This window comes from Gymnodraco acuticeps, unplaced genomic scaffold (assembly GCF_902827175.1).
Source record: "Gymnodraco acuticeps unplaced genomic scaffold, fGymAcu1.1, whole genome shotgun sequence".
NCBI classification, from domain to species: Eukaryota; Metazoa; Chordata; class Actinopteri; order Perciformes; family Bathydraconidae; genus Gymnodraco; species Gymnodraco acuticeps.
Window position 1 is genome coordinate 1,997,899 of NW_022990023.1, and position 20,413 is coordinate 2,018,311.

Genomic DNA, 20,413 nt, shown 5'->3' on the forward strand with positions numbered 1-20,413 from the left:
AAGTCAACATCTCAGTGTTTACTGAGCTGTGTGGAGTTTGTTCAACCGTTAAAAGATGTTTGAATGGTGATATACACAGTGATAGATGTTAAAGACTAACGTTTATTATAAATACATTTTCGATAAACTCCTCGGTTCTCCACAAGTCACTCAAATCAGCGTTAAAAAAGCGAGCGGTGCCGAAAAGCGACTAATTTGCATCACTGTATATACATCCATGTAACATCCAACCAACTAGTTTCCCCACAGCAGCAGACGCACATTTAAACACGTCGGATAGTGAAAGTCATTTTGAATTCTCCTATCCACTATCCCTTAACGTTTCACACAGAGGTCAAGGGATAGACGATAGGAGCTGATTATTGGACCGCAACCCAGGAGTCAGCCAGTGTTACTGCCATTTAACTATTCCACACGCAGGTAGCTGCAATTTCATATCCTTCAGTGTGAAAGTAGAAAACCTCTCAGAAGCATGTAGGAACTAGATCGCCAAATAATGCCATAAAAGACCAATCATGTCAGACTTCTACTGTAATAGAAGCTATATTGTGGAGTGCCATATCAAGTATTTACAACATATAAAAGGAAATTCTAACTTGGCTTTGACACAAATCTGTATTAAAAGGAACATGTTGTATTTGTTGGTGATAATGGAGAACTGAGAAATAAAAACCATGGACCATCTGTTATTTGGGGAAACCATTTACTCTAGAATGACAATTATAAACCAAAGCATAAACAAAAGGAAAATATACATATGTTTGCATTGTGCGCATGAATACACAAGGCCTTTTACTTCCACAGCTTCTTGATGGACATGTTCTTCTCGCTGTCTTTCTGCATCACCTGGAGGGGGAACGGGACAGACTTAGTAGAAACAAGTATACAGAAAACTATGCAAACAGAAAAGAACATGCATACACTTCATGTGATTAAGGTTTTTCCAGCATGTCCAAAAGAAAAGCCTCCTTGTAACATAACAGCTTTTGTGAGAAGCACAAACATGGTAAATGCAAGCTCAGTAAAAACGTTGTTACCAGGGATTTAGGTGGAATATCATTTTGTGCACGTTAACATGGTCAATACAAGTAAGTAGATACAGGGCGAGTGGTAAGGTGTATGAAAGCATGAAAGATCAAGATGCGTGACAACACTTTTTTACACAAACCTTTGCCACAGCCATCTCAAAGTCCTCCTGGTTGACGTGAACTCTCCTCTCTCTCAGAGCGTACATCCCTGCCTCTGTGCACACACCCTAGAAAATAAAGACAAGAACATTCAATAAAAAGAAGGTATTAATTAACCAACTGCTAGAATCTAGTGGGTTTCCTCTCACCTTAACCTCGGCACCAGAGGCTCCAGGCATCAGCTCTGCGATCTTCCTCAGATTAATGCCACGTGTCAGGTTCATCTTCCTGGAGTGGATCTTCAGGATGTCCAGACGGGCCTAATGATGCACAATAAAGAGATGCTGAAAACCAAACCCACAGCAGGTCTACATGTGTGGATTCACTGTGTTGTGAAAGTGCCTACCTCCTCATTTGGAGGGGGGAACTCAATCTTCCTGTCGATCCTGCCGGGCCTGAGCAGAGCCGAGTCCAGGATGTCGATACGGTTGGTGGCCATGATGACCTGAGAGAGAGAAACAATTGAAATCAGTATTTGTGTGAAAGACTTTTATAAAAATCAGTATATCAACTTTAATGTAGGTTTAAGCAGATATAAGATACTCTAAGTGTTAATGGATATATTTGTAAAAAAGTTACAGAAACATCCTTATATCTGCTCTAACAAAATGATAATGTACTTGATTTGTATACACCCTTAAATGGTAATACAGGAGAGTTAAAGTCCAATAAAAGGTTTAGTGAAGGGCTAAGCTATGCACACTATAAAGCCACATTTACATATTCATAATAACGCTCACATTCATGCAATAAAAAAACAAAAATAATGATGTGTGCTACCTTGATGTTTTTGGTGGCCTCGAAGCCGTCCAGCTGGTTGAGGAGCTCCAGCATGGTCCTCTGAACCTCACTGTCTCCCCCCGAGCCGCCCTCCAGACGAGACGAGCCGATGGAGTCGATCTCGTCCATGAAGATGATGGAGGGAGCATGTTCTCTGGCCATGACGAAGAGTTCACGCACCATACGGGCACCTGGCACGAGAGAGGGAGAAATAACGGTTATACAACCAAATAGTTTACAATCAAATAAACAGGGAGGTCTTCAGCCTTAAAATGGTCTGTTAATAAAATAATTAAAAAGGAAGCTTACCCTCTCCAATGAACTTCTGGACCAACTCGGAGCCAGACACCCTGATGAAGGTGCAGTCAGTGTGGTGGGCCACAGCTCGGGCCAGCAGGGTCTTCCCTGTACCGGGGGGGCCGTACAGCAGCACTCCCTGCACACATTCAAAGCCAACAGAACCATCTTTACACTGCCAGAGGAAGATAACATATGACTACATCTGGGGGAACGTCCCCTTTAAGAATCCGCACAGAAACATTGAATAAGTCGCTCACCTTAGGCTGTGCAATGCCCAGAGCCTCAAACAGCTCTGGGTGCTTGACAGGCAGCTCAATCACTTCCTTGATCTCTTTGATCTGCTTATCCAGGCCACCAATCATTTCATAGGTGGAGTCCGGCACCTTCTCCACCATCATGAGGGACACCAGCGGGTCCACCTTGTTGGGCAGGATCTTGTGCAGGGTGTAGCTGTCGTTACGCAGAGCCACGCGGCAATTAGGAGTCACCTGATGTAGGAGGGACAGAGGTGTTATTGGATACTGCAGGTTTTATGTTTTCATAAACTTACAGGTGAGCAAATATGACTTGAATTATTTACCATTTGTTTTATGCTATCAACACAACAAGTGAAAGGCCATAATGTTTTGCAAAACAGAATGGGTAAACTATTCAAATGCCAACCATTGACAGGATTGTGAATTCAAAACTTACATCATTGATGTCAATGTTCTTGTCCACATCGACGACAAACTTTCCTTCTGGGTGTACCTGAAAATAATGCAGACATTTTCATTTAAGCTGTCAACTAGTACTCAAAGTAGTGTGGTACAAAGCACAATAACACAGCCTACCTTGACCAGCACTTTCTTTTTGTCCATGACCCTCACCACCTCCCCTACGTAGGAGCCCTGCTCCTGTAGTAACTGCAGCTCCTCACGAAGGAGACGCACTGGGAGATAAAACATCAAAGTTAACATGACTTTATGTGATCAAATGAAATGTCAAATACACAGAGGTAAAGAACAGTTTACCTTTGGCATTGAGCTCATTTCTCTGTGCCTGCAGACGTCTGAGATTCTGGCTCTTGTCATTTACTGTCAACTTAAGAAGAAAGCAGCGTTTAGAAGTTCTGCAATCAAAGTCACATTAACGACTAAACATTTGCCGAGATCATGATTTCTTACCTGTAACTCTTCTATCTTGGACAAGTAGTACTGTCGGAGCCCTGAGCCACCTTTGCTGTCCCCCATCTCCATCTGTCAAACAAATATCAAACTTATTTATCTGTTGATCGGTATGTCAGCAAAAAGTCACTCGAAATATTGTCTAAGAACAGCAGAAACTTTACATATATCCGATTTACAATCGTTTACATTTATAAGCTATTAATACATTAATAAAAGATGTAATGCATTATTATTATTAAGCTATACCCAATATGTCATACTCTATTTTGCCAAATAAAAGAACATTTGAACAATTATCAATTTATCTTAAATCATTATAAGATGTTCGACTATTTCTTTATTTGCAGAAAAGCTAAATGTTTCCAAAAAGATAGTAATTGTAATTAACCAGGCAAATGTAATACATATCTTTGAGCGATTTCAATCCGTCTCGATTAGCTGTCAAAGTGTTTACTCAATTATACAAAATTAAAGAAAGCTACATTTCGTTATAGTTCGTGAAATAAATAAATCCATAATGTTAGCTATCTGTTATCTGCCTCTATGTAATGATCTAGTTAGTTTATTCTCCTAGTACTAGACTCCTGGTACTAGGATGGGTTAAATACAGAGAACAAATGTCACTGTGTGCTCTGCCGCCTGACCATTAAAGAGGGTTTCATCCCTCCCAATTATAATTCTTCTAACAAGAAGTTATGCTAGCAGCTAACGTTAGCCAACTCGACTCGGCATAGTGTTTAGATGAGGTAGCTTAGCCAGCGCTTTGTGATGCTCAAACACTTATTTAACCTAAATTGAATGTAACATCGGTTATTTATTTGATAGTTTACAACAAAGAAGACCCTAACTGCAAGTCATTCAGATTATTTTAAGATAGCTATACGTCAACAGACAGTGAGCCTATGCTAGCACGTTAGCACAGTTAGCTACAATGAGACAGCAAACCGGCAGAATACTACACACATTTATTGTTCCCAAAGAAGTGATGTCACTATCTACAGCTGAGTCGCACAACCGGTACTTCTTACAGCCGATGAAGGTTAAACTATTCGACTCAAAGCATAATTATAACGTTCCTTTAGTCATTTATTACCAATAAATCAAACAAAACGGAAGAAAAAATACACCTACATGATCAGGTCCGTCCACCTCCATCTTGGAATTTTCTGTTTCCGCTGGAGGAGAGAGGTATTTCCGGAAGACTTCTTCTTCGTGCTTTTTTAAATAACTCCGCACATCGCCACCTACAGCCTTTCCCCCGCCATGGGGGTGTGTGGGGGTGTGTGTGTGTGTGTGTGTGTGTGTGTGTGTGTGTGTGTGTGTGTGTGTGTGTGTGTGTGTGTGTGTGTGTGTGTGTGTGTGTGTGTCATTGAAAAAGTTGTTTTTCAACAGTTGAGTAATTTCTTGCATTTAAATAGCTGTTTTGATGTGTTCCAGTCAGGCTTTCGTCCAAACCACAGCACTGAGACTGCTCTTGTAAAGGTCTTTAATGACATCCACTTAAACACAGACAGTGGCAGAACTTCAGTGTTAGTATTATTAGATCTCAGTGCTGCGTTTGACACTGTTGACCACAGCATATTACTATACCGACTGGAGAACTGGGTGGGACTTTCGGAAACAGTTCTGAATTGGTTTGAATCCTACTTAAAGGACAGAAACAACTTTGTTTCTATAGGTAAATACACATCTGAGTTGACAAATATGACATGTGGGGTTCCTCAAGGCTCCATCTTGGGGCCTCTTCTCTTTAACATCTACATGCTACCACTGGCTCAGATAATGAAGAACAACAAAATAAGTTACCATAGCTATGCAGATGACACACAAATTTACGTAACAATTTCACCAGGAGACTATGCTCCAATTCAAACACTGAGTAAGTGCATTGAACAAATCAATGACTGGATGTGTCAGAACTTTCTCCAATTAAACAAAGATAAAACTGAGGTAATGGTTTTTGGAGCCAAGGCAGAACGTATAAAAGTTAGCGCTGAGCTTCAGTGTGCAATGTTCAAAACAACAGATAAAGCCAGAAATCTAGGTGTAGTCATGGACTCTGACCTGAGTTTCAACAGTCACATTAAAACTGTTACTAAATCAGCCTACTATCACCTAAAGAATATATCTAGGATTAAAAGACTAATGTCACAGCAGGATTTGGAAAACTTGTCCATGCTTTTATCTTCAGTAGACTCGACTACTGCAATGGTGTCTTCACAGGTCTCACTAAAAAATATATTAAGAAGCTGCAGCTAATTCAGAACGCTGCTGCTCGAGTCCTCACTAACACTAAGAAAGTGGATCACATCACTCCAGTTCTGAAGTCTTTACACTGGCTTCCTGTGTGTCAAAGAATAGATTTCAAAATACTGCTGCTGGTTTATAAAGCACTGAATGGTTTAGGCCCAAAATACATTTCTGACCTCCTGCTAAATTATGAACCATCCAGATCTCTCAGGTCTTCAGGGACTGGTCAGCTTTCTGTCCCCAGAGTCAGAACTAAACATGGTAAAGCAGCGTTCAGTTAGTATGCTCCAAATATCTGGAACAAACTCCCAGAAACCTGCAGGTCCGCTACAACTCTGACTACTTTTAAATCCAGGCTGAAGACTTTTCTTTTTGTCGCTGCTTTTAATTGAACTATTCATATCTTAGACTGCACTGTAACTTTTATCCATGTACTTTTTCTTTTAATGTTTAATTGCACTGTAACTTTTATCCATGTATTTTTTCTTTTAATGTTTATTTTATTAGCTTTTCTTTTTAATGACTGATTTTAAATGCCATTTTCTTAATCTCTTTCATTTTTTGTAAAGCACTTTGAATTGCCTTGTGTTGGAAAGTGCTATATAAATAAACTTGCCTTGCCTTGTGTGTGTGTGTGTGTGTGTGTGTGTGTGTGTGTGTGTGTGTGTGTGTGTGTGTGCGTGTGTGTGTTAAACATAGCCTTAAATATGCTTTCTTTATTATTTATTTCATTAAACCGTATTTCCTTTGATCTGCTTTTATCAACTTCAGCGATTGCCCTAACAACATTATCTTATTGTTGTTATAGTTTTTTTGTTCAAAGCTTAATTGACTCCCCATTTATTGATAAATGTAATTCTATGCAAACCTTTAGTCAGTTATTTGCTTTGCAAGCTGAGACACAGATCTGCAAAGAGTGCAGGATGTTTTTGGGTTGGCCGTTATTTGAGGAGGGAAATCTCTTTAGGCGCTAACATACAGGTAAAACCAGCCAGACCTGTTGAGACATCTTCAGAGACACCTGAGACCAGCCCTGACATGCACACTCATGGCCTGAGCCTAGCTTTTATCACACAGTTGAGACTGCAGGGTAAAAGATAGGAATATAAGACGATATCATTAATAATACTTAGAATAACGCCATGGGCATTAACATTGTAACACAAAACATTGGTAGGAACATTTATTGTGAAAAATGTATAAAAGATAAAGGTTTTTGATTGATAGAAAACATGCAAACATTTTACAATAGAGGCATTACAAACACATATTTGTACACAAAATGTCATTAAGTGTGTTCTTCACAAAACAAATGGCACAGCGATACTGTCAACATGGAATGTTTAAAGAAACCCTCATACAAAACCTTGACAAAATGGCATTTCAATTAAAAGTTACCTCCAGAAACTAGAAACTATACACACAAATCTGATGCATTGTTTAGTTGGCACACTATAACTGTATTTCTATTTTATTAATACCAGCTAACCTTTTGGCAACAGTTCAATTTCCTGGTATTAAAACAATAACCCCAACAACCCCAATAATAAACAAGAACAACATGTAAACATCCAAAAAGTGCTGATGAATTACAGCTGGACAGAGAGGACTCAAATTAGCTCACATTTTCCCATGTAGAGCTGTCCTCAAAATCAAAGCAAATACACGTTTCATTTCAAATTACATATCCATCGATATAAAGAAAAAACAGCTCTTCAAATAATAATTATTATTGTTGGTAAAAAAAGTTACTATCCAAGTCATGAAACATCTTTGAAAATCCTACGTATTTTTGAAGGCAAACTATCAATGTTTTCTAAATACATCTTTGAAATATGTACATATATCTCTGGTGCAAAACAGTTCAGTATGGATTATTTTTGAATTGTTCCTCACTTAAGGTTATGGCTTTTAAATGGTAAACAGACACCCTTTCTAAAACACCTACACAGCACCAATGCTAACAGTGTTTCAAGCATAATGTACCATAAACAAAACATTTAGCAAAACAAGGCAAGATTATTTGAACAGGCTCAAAACGACACAAAATACAAAGTAATCATAGAATTAAGGGAATGTTAATCACTTTGGTCCAATATACTTGTTGATTTAAAACTACAAACCTATATGTTTCCCATATACCATGTCAGTGAGGATGGCTTTGTTAACATTTAAGCTGCAACAGTAGCCTATTTATTTCCCAACAAATTCCAATTTTGATTAAGTCAAGTATATATTGTATACTGTAATATGTCTTTAGGCGAGACGGATTCCCAACACCTGCTCCAAGTCTTGTCTTCTCTGCTGCACCTGAAAGAAAAAAAGAAATGTCTTAGTGCATGTTGAAACTAGAATAACTTACAATAAACCATCCGGTGTTCAGTGTGAAGCACTATATAAGGCTGTGTAATTCTTTACCTTGGAGTAGACGTATCTGCCCACAGCCTCTGGTACCCAGGGCCCCTCGTAGAACTCAGTCCTCCTCTCCTCCTCTGGGTTTCCTGTCACATCAGTCATCAACTGACAAAAAAAGAAAACATTGAACATGAGGAACTATCATTTTATGAAAACAGATAAATGTTTCATTTAAAATACCAAAATAAGGTCAAAAATTGTCAATTTACTTAGGCAGTCAAGGCATTAAAGTCCCTTCATTTGAGAAAACTAATCTGCAAATGACTGCAACGCAATGAGAGGTGCTATGTGTAATGACTCTCGTCCCATTAACACATACAGTAATCAGCGTTGTGAGAACATGTTCACCTTCAGATCTCTGCACTGAGACTTGAGCCAGTCTTGGATGAAGTCCTGAGGTTTATTACTGAAGCTCAGCATGAAGTCTCTCTCAGTCTTCAGCTGGTTGATGTACTCAATCGTCTCGTGAATCTGCAGTATACAAAACCAGTGCAGTAATACATAAGTAAACCAAACATGTTACAATGTTACTCCAATTATCTGAAAAGCCAGGGAGATGAGTTGTGATTGACTGACAGGCCTTACCTTAATTTCCAGCGCAGCAATTTCCTGTTGGTTTGTTGTAGAGGACAGGAAACTGTTCATTTGGCCCTTCAGAGGGTCATCCACCTCCACATCAATGTCATAGCACGCCGTCTTCTTCTGATCGGTGGGGTCCACACTGTGCAGAGGAGATGCAAGTCAAGAGTGATGTTAAAATGAACAACATGTCATATGGTGGTTGAAAAGTGTGAGCTCAAACTTCTCTAAAGTCTCTGGAAGATTCTGTATAATTAATGAGATCCTGAAAAATTAGTGCACATGCACAAATACAGAAAGATGACAATGATCCACACACTCCTACCTAATCATGTGATTGACGATGATGGGGTCAGGGTGCTGCAGCAGGCCTGCCAGTTTCATAGGAATCTCAGAGAACTTCATGCGAGGACAGCCGAAGATCTGAACAGCATTTGGTTAGAAAACAGAGCAAACTTTATATGCTGAAAGTAACGTTTTGTGACCTTTTTTTCTCCCCATAAGCATTAATATACATGCTATTAGTTGCACAATGTAGTATGTACTTTGGGGGATTTAAGATAACCTTTTTTTTGTGGATCTTTAAGAAATGAAATCTACAAGTTAAAAATAATTATACATTTTACCTTATTAACAATTACATTTGGGTAAAAATAAGGTAATTGTATGCATAAATGTATTGTTTAAATGAATACATCATGGCATCAGATAACAAACCATGACACTAATTCTAAATCTGGTATGAATTATGGTAATTGTCTGTATGAAAAAAAAAAACCTCAACATCTGCTGAGCTCTGCACATTTATCAATAAATTACACAACCAATGTGAAAGCATATCAGAGCAACACTTGGCAAAGTTGATGTAGCTTTGTGCTGCCTGGCAAAGCCTCCACATGTTTCCATTACCTGTCTGAAGTAGCGGTTGCAGTTGATGAACTCTTTCTCATGACAGTCCTGCAGCTTGTTGTTCTTGATGTAGAGCCAAAGGGCCTGCATGATGCTGGCTCGCGTCTGTGTGTGAACACCGAGCAGACGAGCCAACCGGGGGTCCAGTTTGTACTGAGGGGGCTGAAAAATGGAAAAGTAGCAGAGAAATTGGTGGTTTGAAAATAGGAAACAAGCCATACCATTCAAACATGTTTTCATTGAGAAAATAGGTGATACCTGGTGGTCGAGCATGAGCAGCAGGGTGCATTTCACATTCACATCACCGGGCCTTTTGACCTGGAAACCATCCGTCTCCTGAGTGGTGGGCATTCTGTGCCACTGAAAAAACAGATGTTCTTTTATTAAAGCTTAAAATTGATTTAGTTACCATAATACTTCGAACAAAACATAAACATGTTGGGATTTAATGTTTCCAGATTCAATAACTCTTATAAAAGGGACTTAATCTAAAAGTTGACAATTCCAGCTGAACTCAACTTTGTGACCAGGCTAAAAAAGAAAGTGTTGGGGAGAGTGAACCAATAATAGTCTCAGAAGATGATGGTGTCCCCTGGAGTTTATGAGATTGTTGCAGCAAATGCCTGTTAAATGATGCCATACCTCGACTAGGTGGTTGTCGGGTCCATAGAGCTCCTTATCAAGCTCAATCACCAGGCTTTTGAAGAAAGACGAGAACTTCCTCTTCTGCTTGCCAGGCTAGAAAACAAAAAGTGCACAAAGGAAAGAGTGTGAACAGACAGGGCAGCAGGATTGTTATCTATCTTATATTGTGCTGTGTGCAGCTGCATTGTTTAGCTCTGACCACATTGGGGGTGTTGAAGCACAAAGCTGCAGACAACCATAAAAAGCTGTTTTTCCCCAGGCCTCTCCAAAGTGCTGTTTGCACAACTCCTTCCCTCGCATCCCTTTTCTGTTACTCCATGCTCTACTCCTACGCATGCCTAAACCAAATGAGCCAGCGGAGAGAAATTAACTGAAAAAACAAGCCTCCTTCATGTGGCCCCAGATGACACAATGTGCTGGAATTGATGGAGGGAGGGGAGGCATGTCAGCTCATGGTATGCAACGGCCAGTGGTTTCAATTCCTCGCTTCAAAAGGGGAACATGATTCTGTGTGTGTGTGTGTCGTGGAGTGGGGAGAGCTGTACTAAACATACATCTGGTTGCGTGGTCTGAGCCAAGGACACAGGCCAACCAGAGCTGGGAGACTTTTCAGAAACAGACTGAAATACTTAGGAGTCAGAACACAGTGGGACGATGGCGAAACAGAGCGAGGAGGTTAAAATGAAGAGAGTTTCTCACGTACTTCCTCCAGAAGTTTTCCCTCCACTCTCAGTTCCCAGGAGGACACCTTCTCTGCCTCCTCGCCCTCCGGCTTGCTGGGGGTGTACGTGTTGGAAATGTAGATCCTGAGCTTGCGTTTTTGCTGTGTCATAGAGAAGCAGATGAATCAGAAACTCCAGTAAAAACGGTTGTTCAAACATAAATAAACCATGATGGATTCTTATGGATATAGATTTTAACAACACGTTATTGTTAAAGACAGATCTTTGACAAAACAGGAAGTCATAGATTAGTTAATCAAGACGGTTTAAGGTTATAATTTTTTAGATAAATATTCATGAAACTCATACGGTTTATTGGCCACATTTTTTCCAACAGTCATTCTTTTTCCCTCTCTGTTATATTTCCACACCTGATTCAGATTGCCTACTTTCCCGAGAAGAGGGATTCACAGGAAATGATGCATCTAGTCGAGCATTCTATATTTTTAAAGCTACATTTGTGAATAGGCAGCACTTCGTAAGGCCTCAAAATTCTATAAAATATATCCTTCATTTTGTTAAAAGCTAAGAATGCAGTCTAGTGATGAGGTACCATGATGGGCTTCTTGATGGCTTCCTGGATCTCCATACGCTTTCGAGCGATGGTCTGGTCCAGTTTCCTCTCAAAGGCCAAGAGGTCCATGTAGGCCTGGGACTCTGGGACCAGGTCTCTGATCTGAAGAGCCGACAGCAGGGCGTTAATATTAAGGGAATTCAGCCGACTGTGAATAAACTGAATCCAGTTACATTTGTTTCAGTGGGGGTCCAAACTTTCTTACCCTCTGTGGGAGAACCTTGTCGGCCATCTTTCGTCTCTTTGGCCTAAAGGTCACAAAGAAATTGAAATAAATAAGAGGTTTGGTGTTAATTAGGAATAACCCCCTTGAGATTCAGCATCAAATCATCATTAACAATTATAATGATAATAATATTCATAAGAAGAAAAACAAATACAAGAAAAAGTACAAGTAGAAGAATAAGAATATATAACAAATATGAAAAAAACAAAAAACGTGATTTATTCCAAGCAGAACTTTCAAATGGATAGTTAATTTAACGACTATAGTAAAGTCATAATTATTCATCAAGTTATTAAACATAACGAGAGACGTTATTAAGATGATTTCCAGAATACTATTATGTGCACAAATGAATTGACCATGATGCTTTCTTGAAACAGTAGAGCATCCTGAGGCTAAACAAGGACATACTGTACTATGTTGCCAATTCTGGATCATCACTTAGCATTTGATCTTTTTAAAGTATGACCTTCATTAACCAATTTACAAGGAACTAACAACACACTGACATACACAAGATGAACAGAATGACCTCATTGGATTATCAATTATCAATTATTTGTGAAAGCTTCATCGTTCATATATGGACACAATAGGGAAAGTGCAATTTGATTATGTATGTGCAATAGGGAAAGTTCTGTACCTGTATGTTTCTTGTTTGTTTCTTTGCCATGTGATATGTGATCTCTGTTCTGTATCTATGACTGATTGACCTGAATGTTTTATGTGTATTATCTCGATGCCCAAGACACATTTCTCCTAAGGGAGACAATAAAGCTCTATCTTATCTTATCTTATCGTGCAATAACAAAAGGCTCTCTCTTCATCGACTCCCCCTCACCCAGGGCTCTGACTCCTCATCCTCGCTACTGACTTCATAAAAGCACTGTTGTTTTCTTTAACTAAATGACACAGTTCCCTTCATTAGGATGTCATTCCCAGGCTCTTTGATGAGAATTTAGATTATTGCTTCTGGCACACCAAACCCCGTATACTGAGAATTTGGTTATGAGATCAAGCTTTACAGACAAGACATTCATTGTGGATGTAAATGCCGCCTCACATCATGGATCGCAACGTTTATCAGCGTGGCATCACGGAGCAGTTTCAAGTCAAAGATACCGACTTGTGTCTGCTGCTCTAAAAGCAAAGGCCAGTCATGAGATACTCTCCCCTCGTGTCTGTGCTATCTGAGCTGTGTTAGCAGCACAGTAACTTCACAAGCAGAGAAAAACACATCCTGAATGAATAGTGGTGTTGTTATTTTGTTAATGAGCCATGACAGGAAACATCAGCGGCTGAGTCTTTATGACCACATGGCTTCTATTGTGTAAAGTATGTAATTATAAGACTTTTTGATTTATCATGAACTCTAACTTTAATAACTTCTCCCACTGGGTGTAATAATGTTTCATTCTACTGCAACATCACATTTAAGAACCTCAAAGAAATACGTTCTGCAGGAAATGTGGTGTGCAATTTTCATTAAATAATTGTTGAGGCGATTCATTGATTGGGAACAATGTTAATAACGGATCATTTAAGTGGTTTAATAAGTAGAAATGTTAGGATATTGCTTCTCCAATATGAGGACTTGCTGCTTTTTCACGTCAAATCGAATGTATTGATTTTGTACAACGATGAGATGCACCAGTTTTAAGTCCCAGGCTGTCCAGTCCCTGATTTGGCCCCTGGATGTCTTGATCAATTGGCATTATTATTCTCCCGCTCTCACACACTCTCACTTCTCCGCAGTTTACCCTCGTCTCAGGCCTCCCAGCGCCTCTTGCTGCTGCTGCTGCTGTTGTTGATGCATATGAAGAAAGCGTTTTCTGGAAGCGTCCATGCCTGGAGGCCCCATGCCTTGCCTCATGGACAAGTTCCCACTGCCGTAAGAAGGGCCAGGCGGCTGACCCCCCATTGATCCCATTGGGCCCCCAACTCGGTTAGATGGCATCCCTGGGCGCTAAAGATAAAAGGGAAAGCTGAAATTATTATTTGTGGTTCATAAGAATTTTCTATATTCTTTCTCCAGAATATTCTCTTACTCACTCATTTGCTTTTAAATACAAGTGTGGCGACTAAAAAAAGCATTTGTGAAGATGATTCAGATGATTATATTTTCTACCTGCAGTACTGGTTTACAAAGAATATGTGTATGCTTTCAATAGGATGCTACTTTTGATTTCACCATTAAAAGCAGAAAAGATTTTCTAGCCAGACGTAGTATAAAAATGTGTATTTTCAATACGTACACAGAACATGCGTTCAACAACGTTTAGTACTAATGAATAAGTAGATACAAAAAAATCTAAAAGAAGAAAATCCTGTGTAAATGAACGAAGCTTGATGGGATACATTAGATAAAAGCAATTTTAGTAAATCCTACAAAAAGCTGTTTTTAATTCAGATGTTTTATTTGGAATATTATGTAATGTATGTATACTTGCTTTATGGCTTTTCAATTGATGTTCCAATAGTTAATGGATAACATATTGTGTTATGATTCAGTTCTAGTCTGACACAAACCACATTGAATGAATAACCAACAATGGATGAGAATGCTCTATCTCAACGCGGCTGCTTACTGTGTTTGGACACTCCCTTTAACAGACAAACACATATCTGAACCCATATGGCTTCAACTAACAAACATGACACAATTGTAATAATGCATATTAACTAAATACCACATGCAGATGGCGGGAAAACTGGTATACCACCATATGCACGCTCAGCTCTGACAGATGGAGATGATAAAATTACTTTTGTTTCACGCTAACTGTCAGGAGGCTGAGGGCAGCCACGTGATTCTCTCTTTAACAAATGCACAAAAACTGTAATGCTAATTATTTAAAAACATTGAAATACTTTAGAGTAGAAAATAATCAATCACTATAAAACATTTTAAATATGCAACACTCAGTTTTGTTGGTGGCAAGTAATTACATTGATTTTTACAACGCGGAAGTAGTGCGAGTCCACACCATAGGTCCACACCTTGATATTTAAGGATAAAGACATTTAGGGTTATTATATTTAATCTGTGTGATGACTGTCAGAAGATAAATAATTGTTTTGCAATCCAAATGTAGGAGTGTGTACAATCAAATCAGGCATGGTAACATAAACTTTACAAAAACCATAGTGAAATGAACGTTCATTACACTTAACTTAAGCTCAGTAAGTTACCAAGTTTCCCTCTTTTTAAAAAGTAATAATACAAGCAAAGAGAAAACTCACCTGTGGGTACTGGGGAGCGTTGTTCATGCCCCGGGAGTATCCCCCCGGAGGTTGGGGCATACCTGGCATCCTCATGCCCGCAGCATGCCCCACATTCATGGGGCTCAGACCCATCGGGGTGAACCCTCCTCCTCCTCCTCCTCTCGATGCCATCTTCTGGATCCACAAGTGGTTTTAAAAGTGACGAAAACTTTAGCCAAACTTCGGTCAATAAACAAGACTAGCAAGCTGCTAAATACACGTCGCTGGTACAAGTCGGGACGAAGCGTTAGCTGCAGTTTCTTTAAATGAGGTCAAGCTGTGGTTTGACAGCCAGCAAAACAAAAAGCTGGCTAACGTTAGCTCGTTTCTAACGGCATCTACTTCCGGGATCTGCTTCTGCCTGCAACGGCTTGTTTTCTGGACAGCAAGCGGAGGCTGTTGGGTAGTTTGTCAACTCCTCCTCTTGTTCTTAAGACTTAACATGGCTAACTCGTAAAAAAAAAAAAAAGTACTAATAAGAGACATACTTTGTAAATTAAGTATGAAAAGTATGTAGGCTACTCCATGTGAGCACAATGTAAACTAAATACTCAAAGTAGGGATAAAAGAAATTACCATAAAATAAATAATGCTAAAGTTTGAGATATTGAAAATAATTTACATCTTTAGTCTCTGGTTACATCACACAAAGAGGTTCAAGGATTGGTTGTCGTTTTCAAATTAATACTTAAAAAAAAAAAGTTGTATAAAACTGTCTGTATCATCTTAAATGCATGATTTAATCTGTATCCTATGATTTACCGCCCACAATTAGCCTTCATTAACGATCCCCAATGAATCACAACTCATGTCGGAGTTAAGAACTTGAAGGCATCATTCTGGGAACTCAAGGCAACATGTTATGTATTTATGGTAGGTGTACCAAAATAACCAAACTAACATCTCTAAACCAGCATCCCCTGTTGGTCATTTTTGTTTTCAATGCAAGTACTTGAGCAGGGTGACGTTTACACCCCCATTTAGTGCCTGCCAACAATTCCAAGTTAACACGAGACATAAAGACAGGTAACAAATCATTTATTATGCTAGACAGATGAAACAAACTGAGCCATGATAGCAGCAATTCAACTATTGGAATATTTACACTATCACATCAAACCAAAGATATATGTAACCCTTTACAATGTAAACACATGATACAAAGACATTATTGAATGCTAGAAAACAAGCCGACCTAGCCACAAAATGAAACTAAATAAACTAAATCTGCTTGTACAATTGGTGGTTGATTTACTGAACACCAGTTTCCACAGGTGAATGGCAAACAGAGTCACTGTATCGTGATTCAGCTGAAAACAAAAGACAAACCATTAGAAATTATTGTCTTTGACATTATTATTCAAAGAATGAGATTTAAAAAGTTGAGGAAATAGAAGTACACCTAATAATTTCTGTATACAAAAACAAAACAACATACTGTATGTGCACACGATCACTCTTCACACAGCCGCCTCTGCTTGGCCGCTGCATGAACTACACCAGAATCTACCTCTGTGCAGTGAAACCGTATACGGTCAAATTCATTATTTTGGACTCCAGCTAGAACTTCTTAAACAAAAGAAACTAAAACAAAAGAAAAAATGAGTGTTGGTACAATGATTTGTGAAAAACTAAAAAAATCTGTCAAGTATACAGTGAGAGGTCTGGACTGCTTGTTCAGAGCAGCAAACGCCATGAGTGTCACCTATAACATGGACGTCCATTGATTCACAACATAAAGAACCAAAGTGTTACTGGTCTTCCCGTACGTGCGTTTATGTGTGTATGTGCACACACTATGGTAAGAGAATGTGTGTTTGTGACTGAGTGTGTTATTGAGGGAATGCCTCGTCTTTCATCAGCATGCGTGGGCTCTCCTGGTTGTCCATTCGATGTCTAGGACCCATCATGCCTATGGGAATAAACAACAGGCTGAATTTCATTAATTCACTCATGCAATATACAGATTACAATGATTTAATTATGAACTTTAACCCTTGAGCATCTCCAGGAGCATGTCTTTGCTATTTTTCTTGGTTTCCTGCACTAAAAAAATGCATCAAAATCTGTGTCTCGCCCGCTCTCTCTTTTCTGGCAGACCTCCTTCCTGAGAGCAGCTACCCGTTTGTGTAATTTGTTTGGCATCGCCTTTGGTTTTGGCATACAACAGTTTGCCCTACATTATGCTCACTCATCCACAGCTACACGACTGATACTGCTGCTGACATACACACTTCATATTGGTAGCTTTCCTTTAGTTTGGTTTATTTTAATAAAACCACTTACTTTACCCGTACCTCGTGTCTTTAAAATCATTATTTTGTCATGGCCAAGAGACAGACCATGACACATTGACATACATACATTTTATAAATGTATTAAAGAACAGTTGTACATTTCCCTGATGCTGACTAATAAAGACATTCTGATGTAAACAGACTTTAAACAAAGGGAACTTTTTCAAAGTGAGACACAAGGGTTAATTCCCTGATACGTCTGATTAATGCAAGTCATCATAGATGCATAGCTAAGAGACAGATATTCAAAACTATTTTGAGAGGTTAGAACTAAGCAATCATCTAAGGAGGAAGTTTTTGGACACAAAGCGGTCAAATAATGAAACTACAATGCTGCACTAGATAGCATTCATAAGAAATATGTTAAAAATAACTAGCCTACAAATTGAGAAGTAATGAGTATTTGGATACACAAGTACACATAGTACAAACAAAAGAAGAAGTTTAAGGCATTCATTTTCACTTACTGTTCTTATGCTTGAATGATTTTGATCTTCTGGGTGAGTTTGGATTCTGAGGTGGAAAAAGATAAATATCAATTATGCGTTGACAAATCAGAAAACCTCTCCATGTGTTTTTATAAATTAAATAGGGATTAGGATGATAAAACAATGTAATACTTATTGTTAGAAGAAAGTAAAAGTACCTTATCAGATTTCCTTTTCTTGGCTGTAAAAGAAACACATTACATTTTAGATAAAAAAACAGGGTCATTTAATTTGGGAATTATATTGACAATCAATTTAAAAAGGAAGTCAAACATAACGGCACTACATCACCTTTCTTTTCTGCACCGTAAGACCAGTCGTTATCATTAACATCATCATTGTCTTCTTGGTCGCTCTCTGACTTGTTGTTGGTGTTGTTACCGGTGACTATTCTGTAAAATAGGGAAGGATTAGACACAACACACACAATGACTCAGCATTACTCGCTGCAAATAACAGTTTGATTAGAATAAAAATACATTATGACCTGAAACCAACTTTAATGTTTTCTATCCTTCTATTTAAGGAAATATACTCAAAGGTGGTGGGGCATCTCCAGTATACATAGATTACAAGTTTGATAACTCAAATATGGTACATGTGCACTATTGAATACCTTGCCTATTATCATTTTCACATAGTACTACTATGAATGGGTGGGTTTTGTTTAGCTTAATGGACAAATGTGTACATGTTTCTTTGATTTTAATTTGTCCATTTTACTGTGGTTACCTGTTTATCTCTCTCATACCTGCGGTTGGCTATGCGGCTGCTGTTGCGTCCCATCCCCAGGCATTTCTCCAGATGTGGAGCGAAGCGGGAGGCAGCAATGCTTCGGCTGCAGTTGGGACACACACACTCTTTGTTTTTCCACTGGTTGTACACCTGGCCGAACACATCCAATCCCGGCTGGTCCACAATTTCTGGAATGAGAGATGGCATGAGAGATGTTATTGTCTGAATGCATTGTTATTGACTTTTGTCTCTTTTTTTTTTAATGTTGTGTGATTTAAGTGTGACCAAGTCATTGATTTGCAACCTGTAAGGACGCTGACGGATTGGTTCAACAAAATGGATTTGGGGAATTAAGTGTCAAATTGATGGAAAGTGGAAAGGAAAGTGGTAACCTCACTTGATTCAGGAAATGAAGGCAAATACATTCATTTGTGTTACTCTTTTTAATTATTAGGCTTTTCAAGTCATAAGGCTCAGATCTGAGTAAAGTCATGTTGAAGTCAGATTTTAATCTTTTTTGATTTTATCATCAAATGTGTGACACAGAGAAAAAGCTATACAATTCCTCTGTTGTTCACAAACATTATTTATGTCGCCTTTATTTCACTATAGTAGACTTTGTGCTCACCAAAGTCCCTCATGCTTTCTTGGTCCGTGTCATCCAGGAAGAAATAGCCCTGCTTGACGGCCCGGTGGACCTCGAAGCAAAGACCCAGGCAGGCATCCTCCACCAGGTCAGACAGGATGTCCTGAGCTAGGCCCTGCATGAAGGGTCGGGAGAAACAGAGGCACAAGTCAGACTGTCTGTTTCCTGCCGTGTGTTTTCAGATGTAATGGGCATTTCCAAGGCTGATTAAACCACCGTCACACAGTGGCTCTGCTCTACTGTACCTCCAGCTTGCTGTTGTCCAGGCTGGACATTGAAACCTCCTCCATTTTCATTTGCCAGAACTACCAGATGAACCGACACTGCTGTGGTCATGCTGTAGCGCAGCACACATTGGCCAGAACAGGGCTGCAGCAGGAGGGAAACACACAGTTAGCAACACAGCGGCGTTACCCAATGCATGTAAATGAGCGCATGGTCAACATATGATGCCTTGAATGTGATGCAGCTACTTACAACTGCACGTTGAACACTACCAGGGACTCACTTCCCTCGTTTATAACCTGCGAATAACAGAAAATAACTTGGTGTTGTAGCACTGCAATGTCGCAATAAACACACAAATAAATAAATAATAAATAAATAGCTCAAATTACAAACGCTGCCGGTGCGAGCATTGCTGTCTAACGAAGGTAGCTTAGCCAAAGTCTTGCTGGGGAAAACAAAGAGCGTGGCTATGAATAGGCTGGAGGAATTGAAGCATGCCAAGAGGTTACAAGACGCTGTATCCTCCAGGTAAACGACAGCTACATCTACGAACTAAACACATCAAATGTATCAAACCTGGCTGAGTATTTAAAAACAATATAACACATTTGTAAGTGGTTGAATGGTTTCTGCTGTTGAAGAAATACATTTGACCACAGCGAGGCTTGTCCCCGAACACAACACCGCTACTGCACTGCGGCTGTTCCCCTCTCAACTCCAATAATATGAGACCAAAACGATCCTACGATTGTATCCCATAATACAAAACTACTTACGAGGACAAATATCAACCACAGCAACGGGAATTTGCTAATTGTGTTTATTTACCTATTTCGGCAGGCATCCATCTTTATATCACAGAGATCAGACAGTAGCAATCGATCGCTACACGTTCCACCGAGGGCTTCCTTTGCAGCAGTGCTTCTTCTCTGCGTCAGCTCTGATGTGTTTGTTTCATCCAGCGCGACATGTGACTGCGTTACCCCCCTGACATTTAGG

The 20,413-nt window shown here is 39.3% G+C and overlaps 3 protein-coding genes across 5 annotated transcripts; all 3 read right to left on the reverse strand.

Moving 5' to 3' along the window:
• Window positions 1-686: 686 nt before the first annotated feature.
• Window positions 687-4,643, reverse strand: psmc5 (proteasome 26S subunit, ATPase 5). The gene is made up of 12 exons (XM_034214650.1): window positions 4,568-4,643; window positions 3,434-3,505; window positions 3,281-3,350; window positions 3,101-3,198; window positions 2,961-3,017; window positions 2,525-2,755; window positions 2,277-2,403; window positions 1,968-2,158; window positions 1,534-1,632; window positions 1,337-1,447; window positions 1,169-1,255; window positions 687-846 (listed from the first exon to the last, which is right to left on the reverse strand). Exons 1-12 carry the CDS (start codon window positions 4,589-4,591, stop codon window positions 793-795), a joined length of 1,221 nt encoding a protein of 406 aa, XP_034070541.1. The 5' UTR covers window positions 4,592-4,643; the 3' UTR covers window positions 687-792.
• Window positions 4,644-6,854: 2,211 nt separating this feature from the next.
• On the reverse strand, window positions 6,855-15,388 carry smarcd2 (SWI/SNF related, matrix associated, actin dependent regulator of chromatin, subfamily d, member 2). The gene is made up of 13 exons (XM_034214633.1): window positions 15,000-15,388; window positions 13,517-13,722; window positions 11,736-11,778; window positions 11,510-11,632; window positions 10,938-11,057; window positions 10,232-10,327; window positions 9,848-9,949; window positions 9,590-9,751; window positions 9,006-9,103; window positions 8,687-8,822; window positions 8,450-8,572; window positions 8,105-8,206; window positions 6,855-7,996 (listed from the first exon to the last, which is right to left on the reverse strand). The coding sequence occupies exons 1-13, from the start codon at window positions 15,150-15,152 to the stop codon at window positions 7,943-7,945; spliced, it is 1,518 nt and encodes a 505-aa protein (XP_034070524.1). The 5' UTR covers window positions 15,153-15,388; the 3' UTR covers window positions 6,855-7,942.
• A 653-nt stretch (window positions 15,389-16,041) lies between these two features.
• si:dkeyp-118b1.2 (uncharacterized protein LOC559983 homolog) lies at window positions 16,042-20,401 on the reverse strand. Of its 3 annotated transcripts, none has more exons than XM_034214680.1 (9): window positions 20,243-20,401; window positions 19,664-19,710; window positions 19,432-19,555; window positions 19,169-19,301; window positions 18,557-18,728; window positions 18,097-18,197; window positions 17,964-17,986; window positions 17,785-17,830; window positions 16,042-16,952 (listed from the first exon to the last, which is right to left on the reverse strand). In XM_034214680.1, exons 3-9 carry the CDS (start codon window positions 19,480-19,482, stop codon window positions 16,933-16,935), a joined length of 546 nt encoding a protein of 181 aa, XP_034070571.1. In that variant the 5' UTR covers window positions 19,483-19,555; window positions 19,664-19,710; window positions 20,243-20,401; the 3' UTR covers window positions 16,042-16,932. The 3 variants fall into 3 exon arrangements, with proteins under 3 accessions (XP_034070571.1, XP_034070569.1, XP_034070570.1); XM_034214678.1 differs by having other exon boundaries at window positions 16,042-16,932; window positions 20,243-20,400; XM_034214679.1 differs by having other exon boundaries at window positions 16,042-16,932; window positions 20,191-20,286.
• Window positions 20,402-20,413: the final 12 nt, after the last annotated feature.

What these genes read in the sequence shown, in the direction of transcription:
- psmc5 (XM_034214650.1), bottom strand. Translation starts at nt 4,591, where the DNA reads ATGGAGGTGGACGGACCTGATCAT. An exon ending in CCAAGATAGAAGAGTTACAG is followed by an intron (nt 3,351 to 3,433) that starts GTAAGAAATCAT and finishes TTTCTTCTTAAG; the next exon opens with TTGACAGTAAATGACAAGAG. An exon ending in CCTCTGGTGCCGAGGTTAAG is followed by an intron (nt 1,256 to 1,336) that starts GTGAGAGGAAAC and finishes TTTATTTTCTAG; the next exon opens with GGTGTGTGCACAGAGGCAGG.
- smarcd2 (XM_034214633.1), bottom strand. Translation starts at nt 15,152, where the DNA reads ATGGCATCGAGAGGAGGAGGAGGAGGAGGGTTCACCCCGATGGGTCTG. An exon ending in CCATCAAGAAGCCCATCATG is followed by an intron (nt 11,058 to 11,509) that starts GTACCTCATCAC and finishes TCTATGACACAG; the next exon opens with CAAAAACGCAAGCTCAGGAT. An exon ending in ATCGTCAATCACATGATTAG is followed by an intron (nt 8,823 to 9,005) that starts GTAGGAGTGTGT and finishes TCCTCTGCACAG; the next exon opens with TGTGGACCCCACCGATCAGA.
- si:dkeyp-118b1.2 (XM_034214678.1), bottom strand. Translation starts at nt 19,482, where the DNA reads ATGAAAATGGAGGAGGTTTCAATGTCCAGCCTGGACAACAGCAAGCTG. An exon ending in AGAAAGCATGAGGGACTTTG is followed by an intron (nt 18,729 to 19,168) that starts GTGAGCACAAAG and finishes CTCTCATTCCAG; the next exon opens with AAATTGTGGACCAGCCGGGA. An exon ending in AGAAAAGGAAATCTGATAAG is followed by an intron (nt 17,831 to 17,963) that starts GTACTTTTACTT and finishes TTTCCACCTCAG; the next exon opens with AATCCAAACTCACCCAGAAG.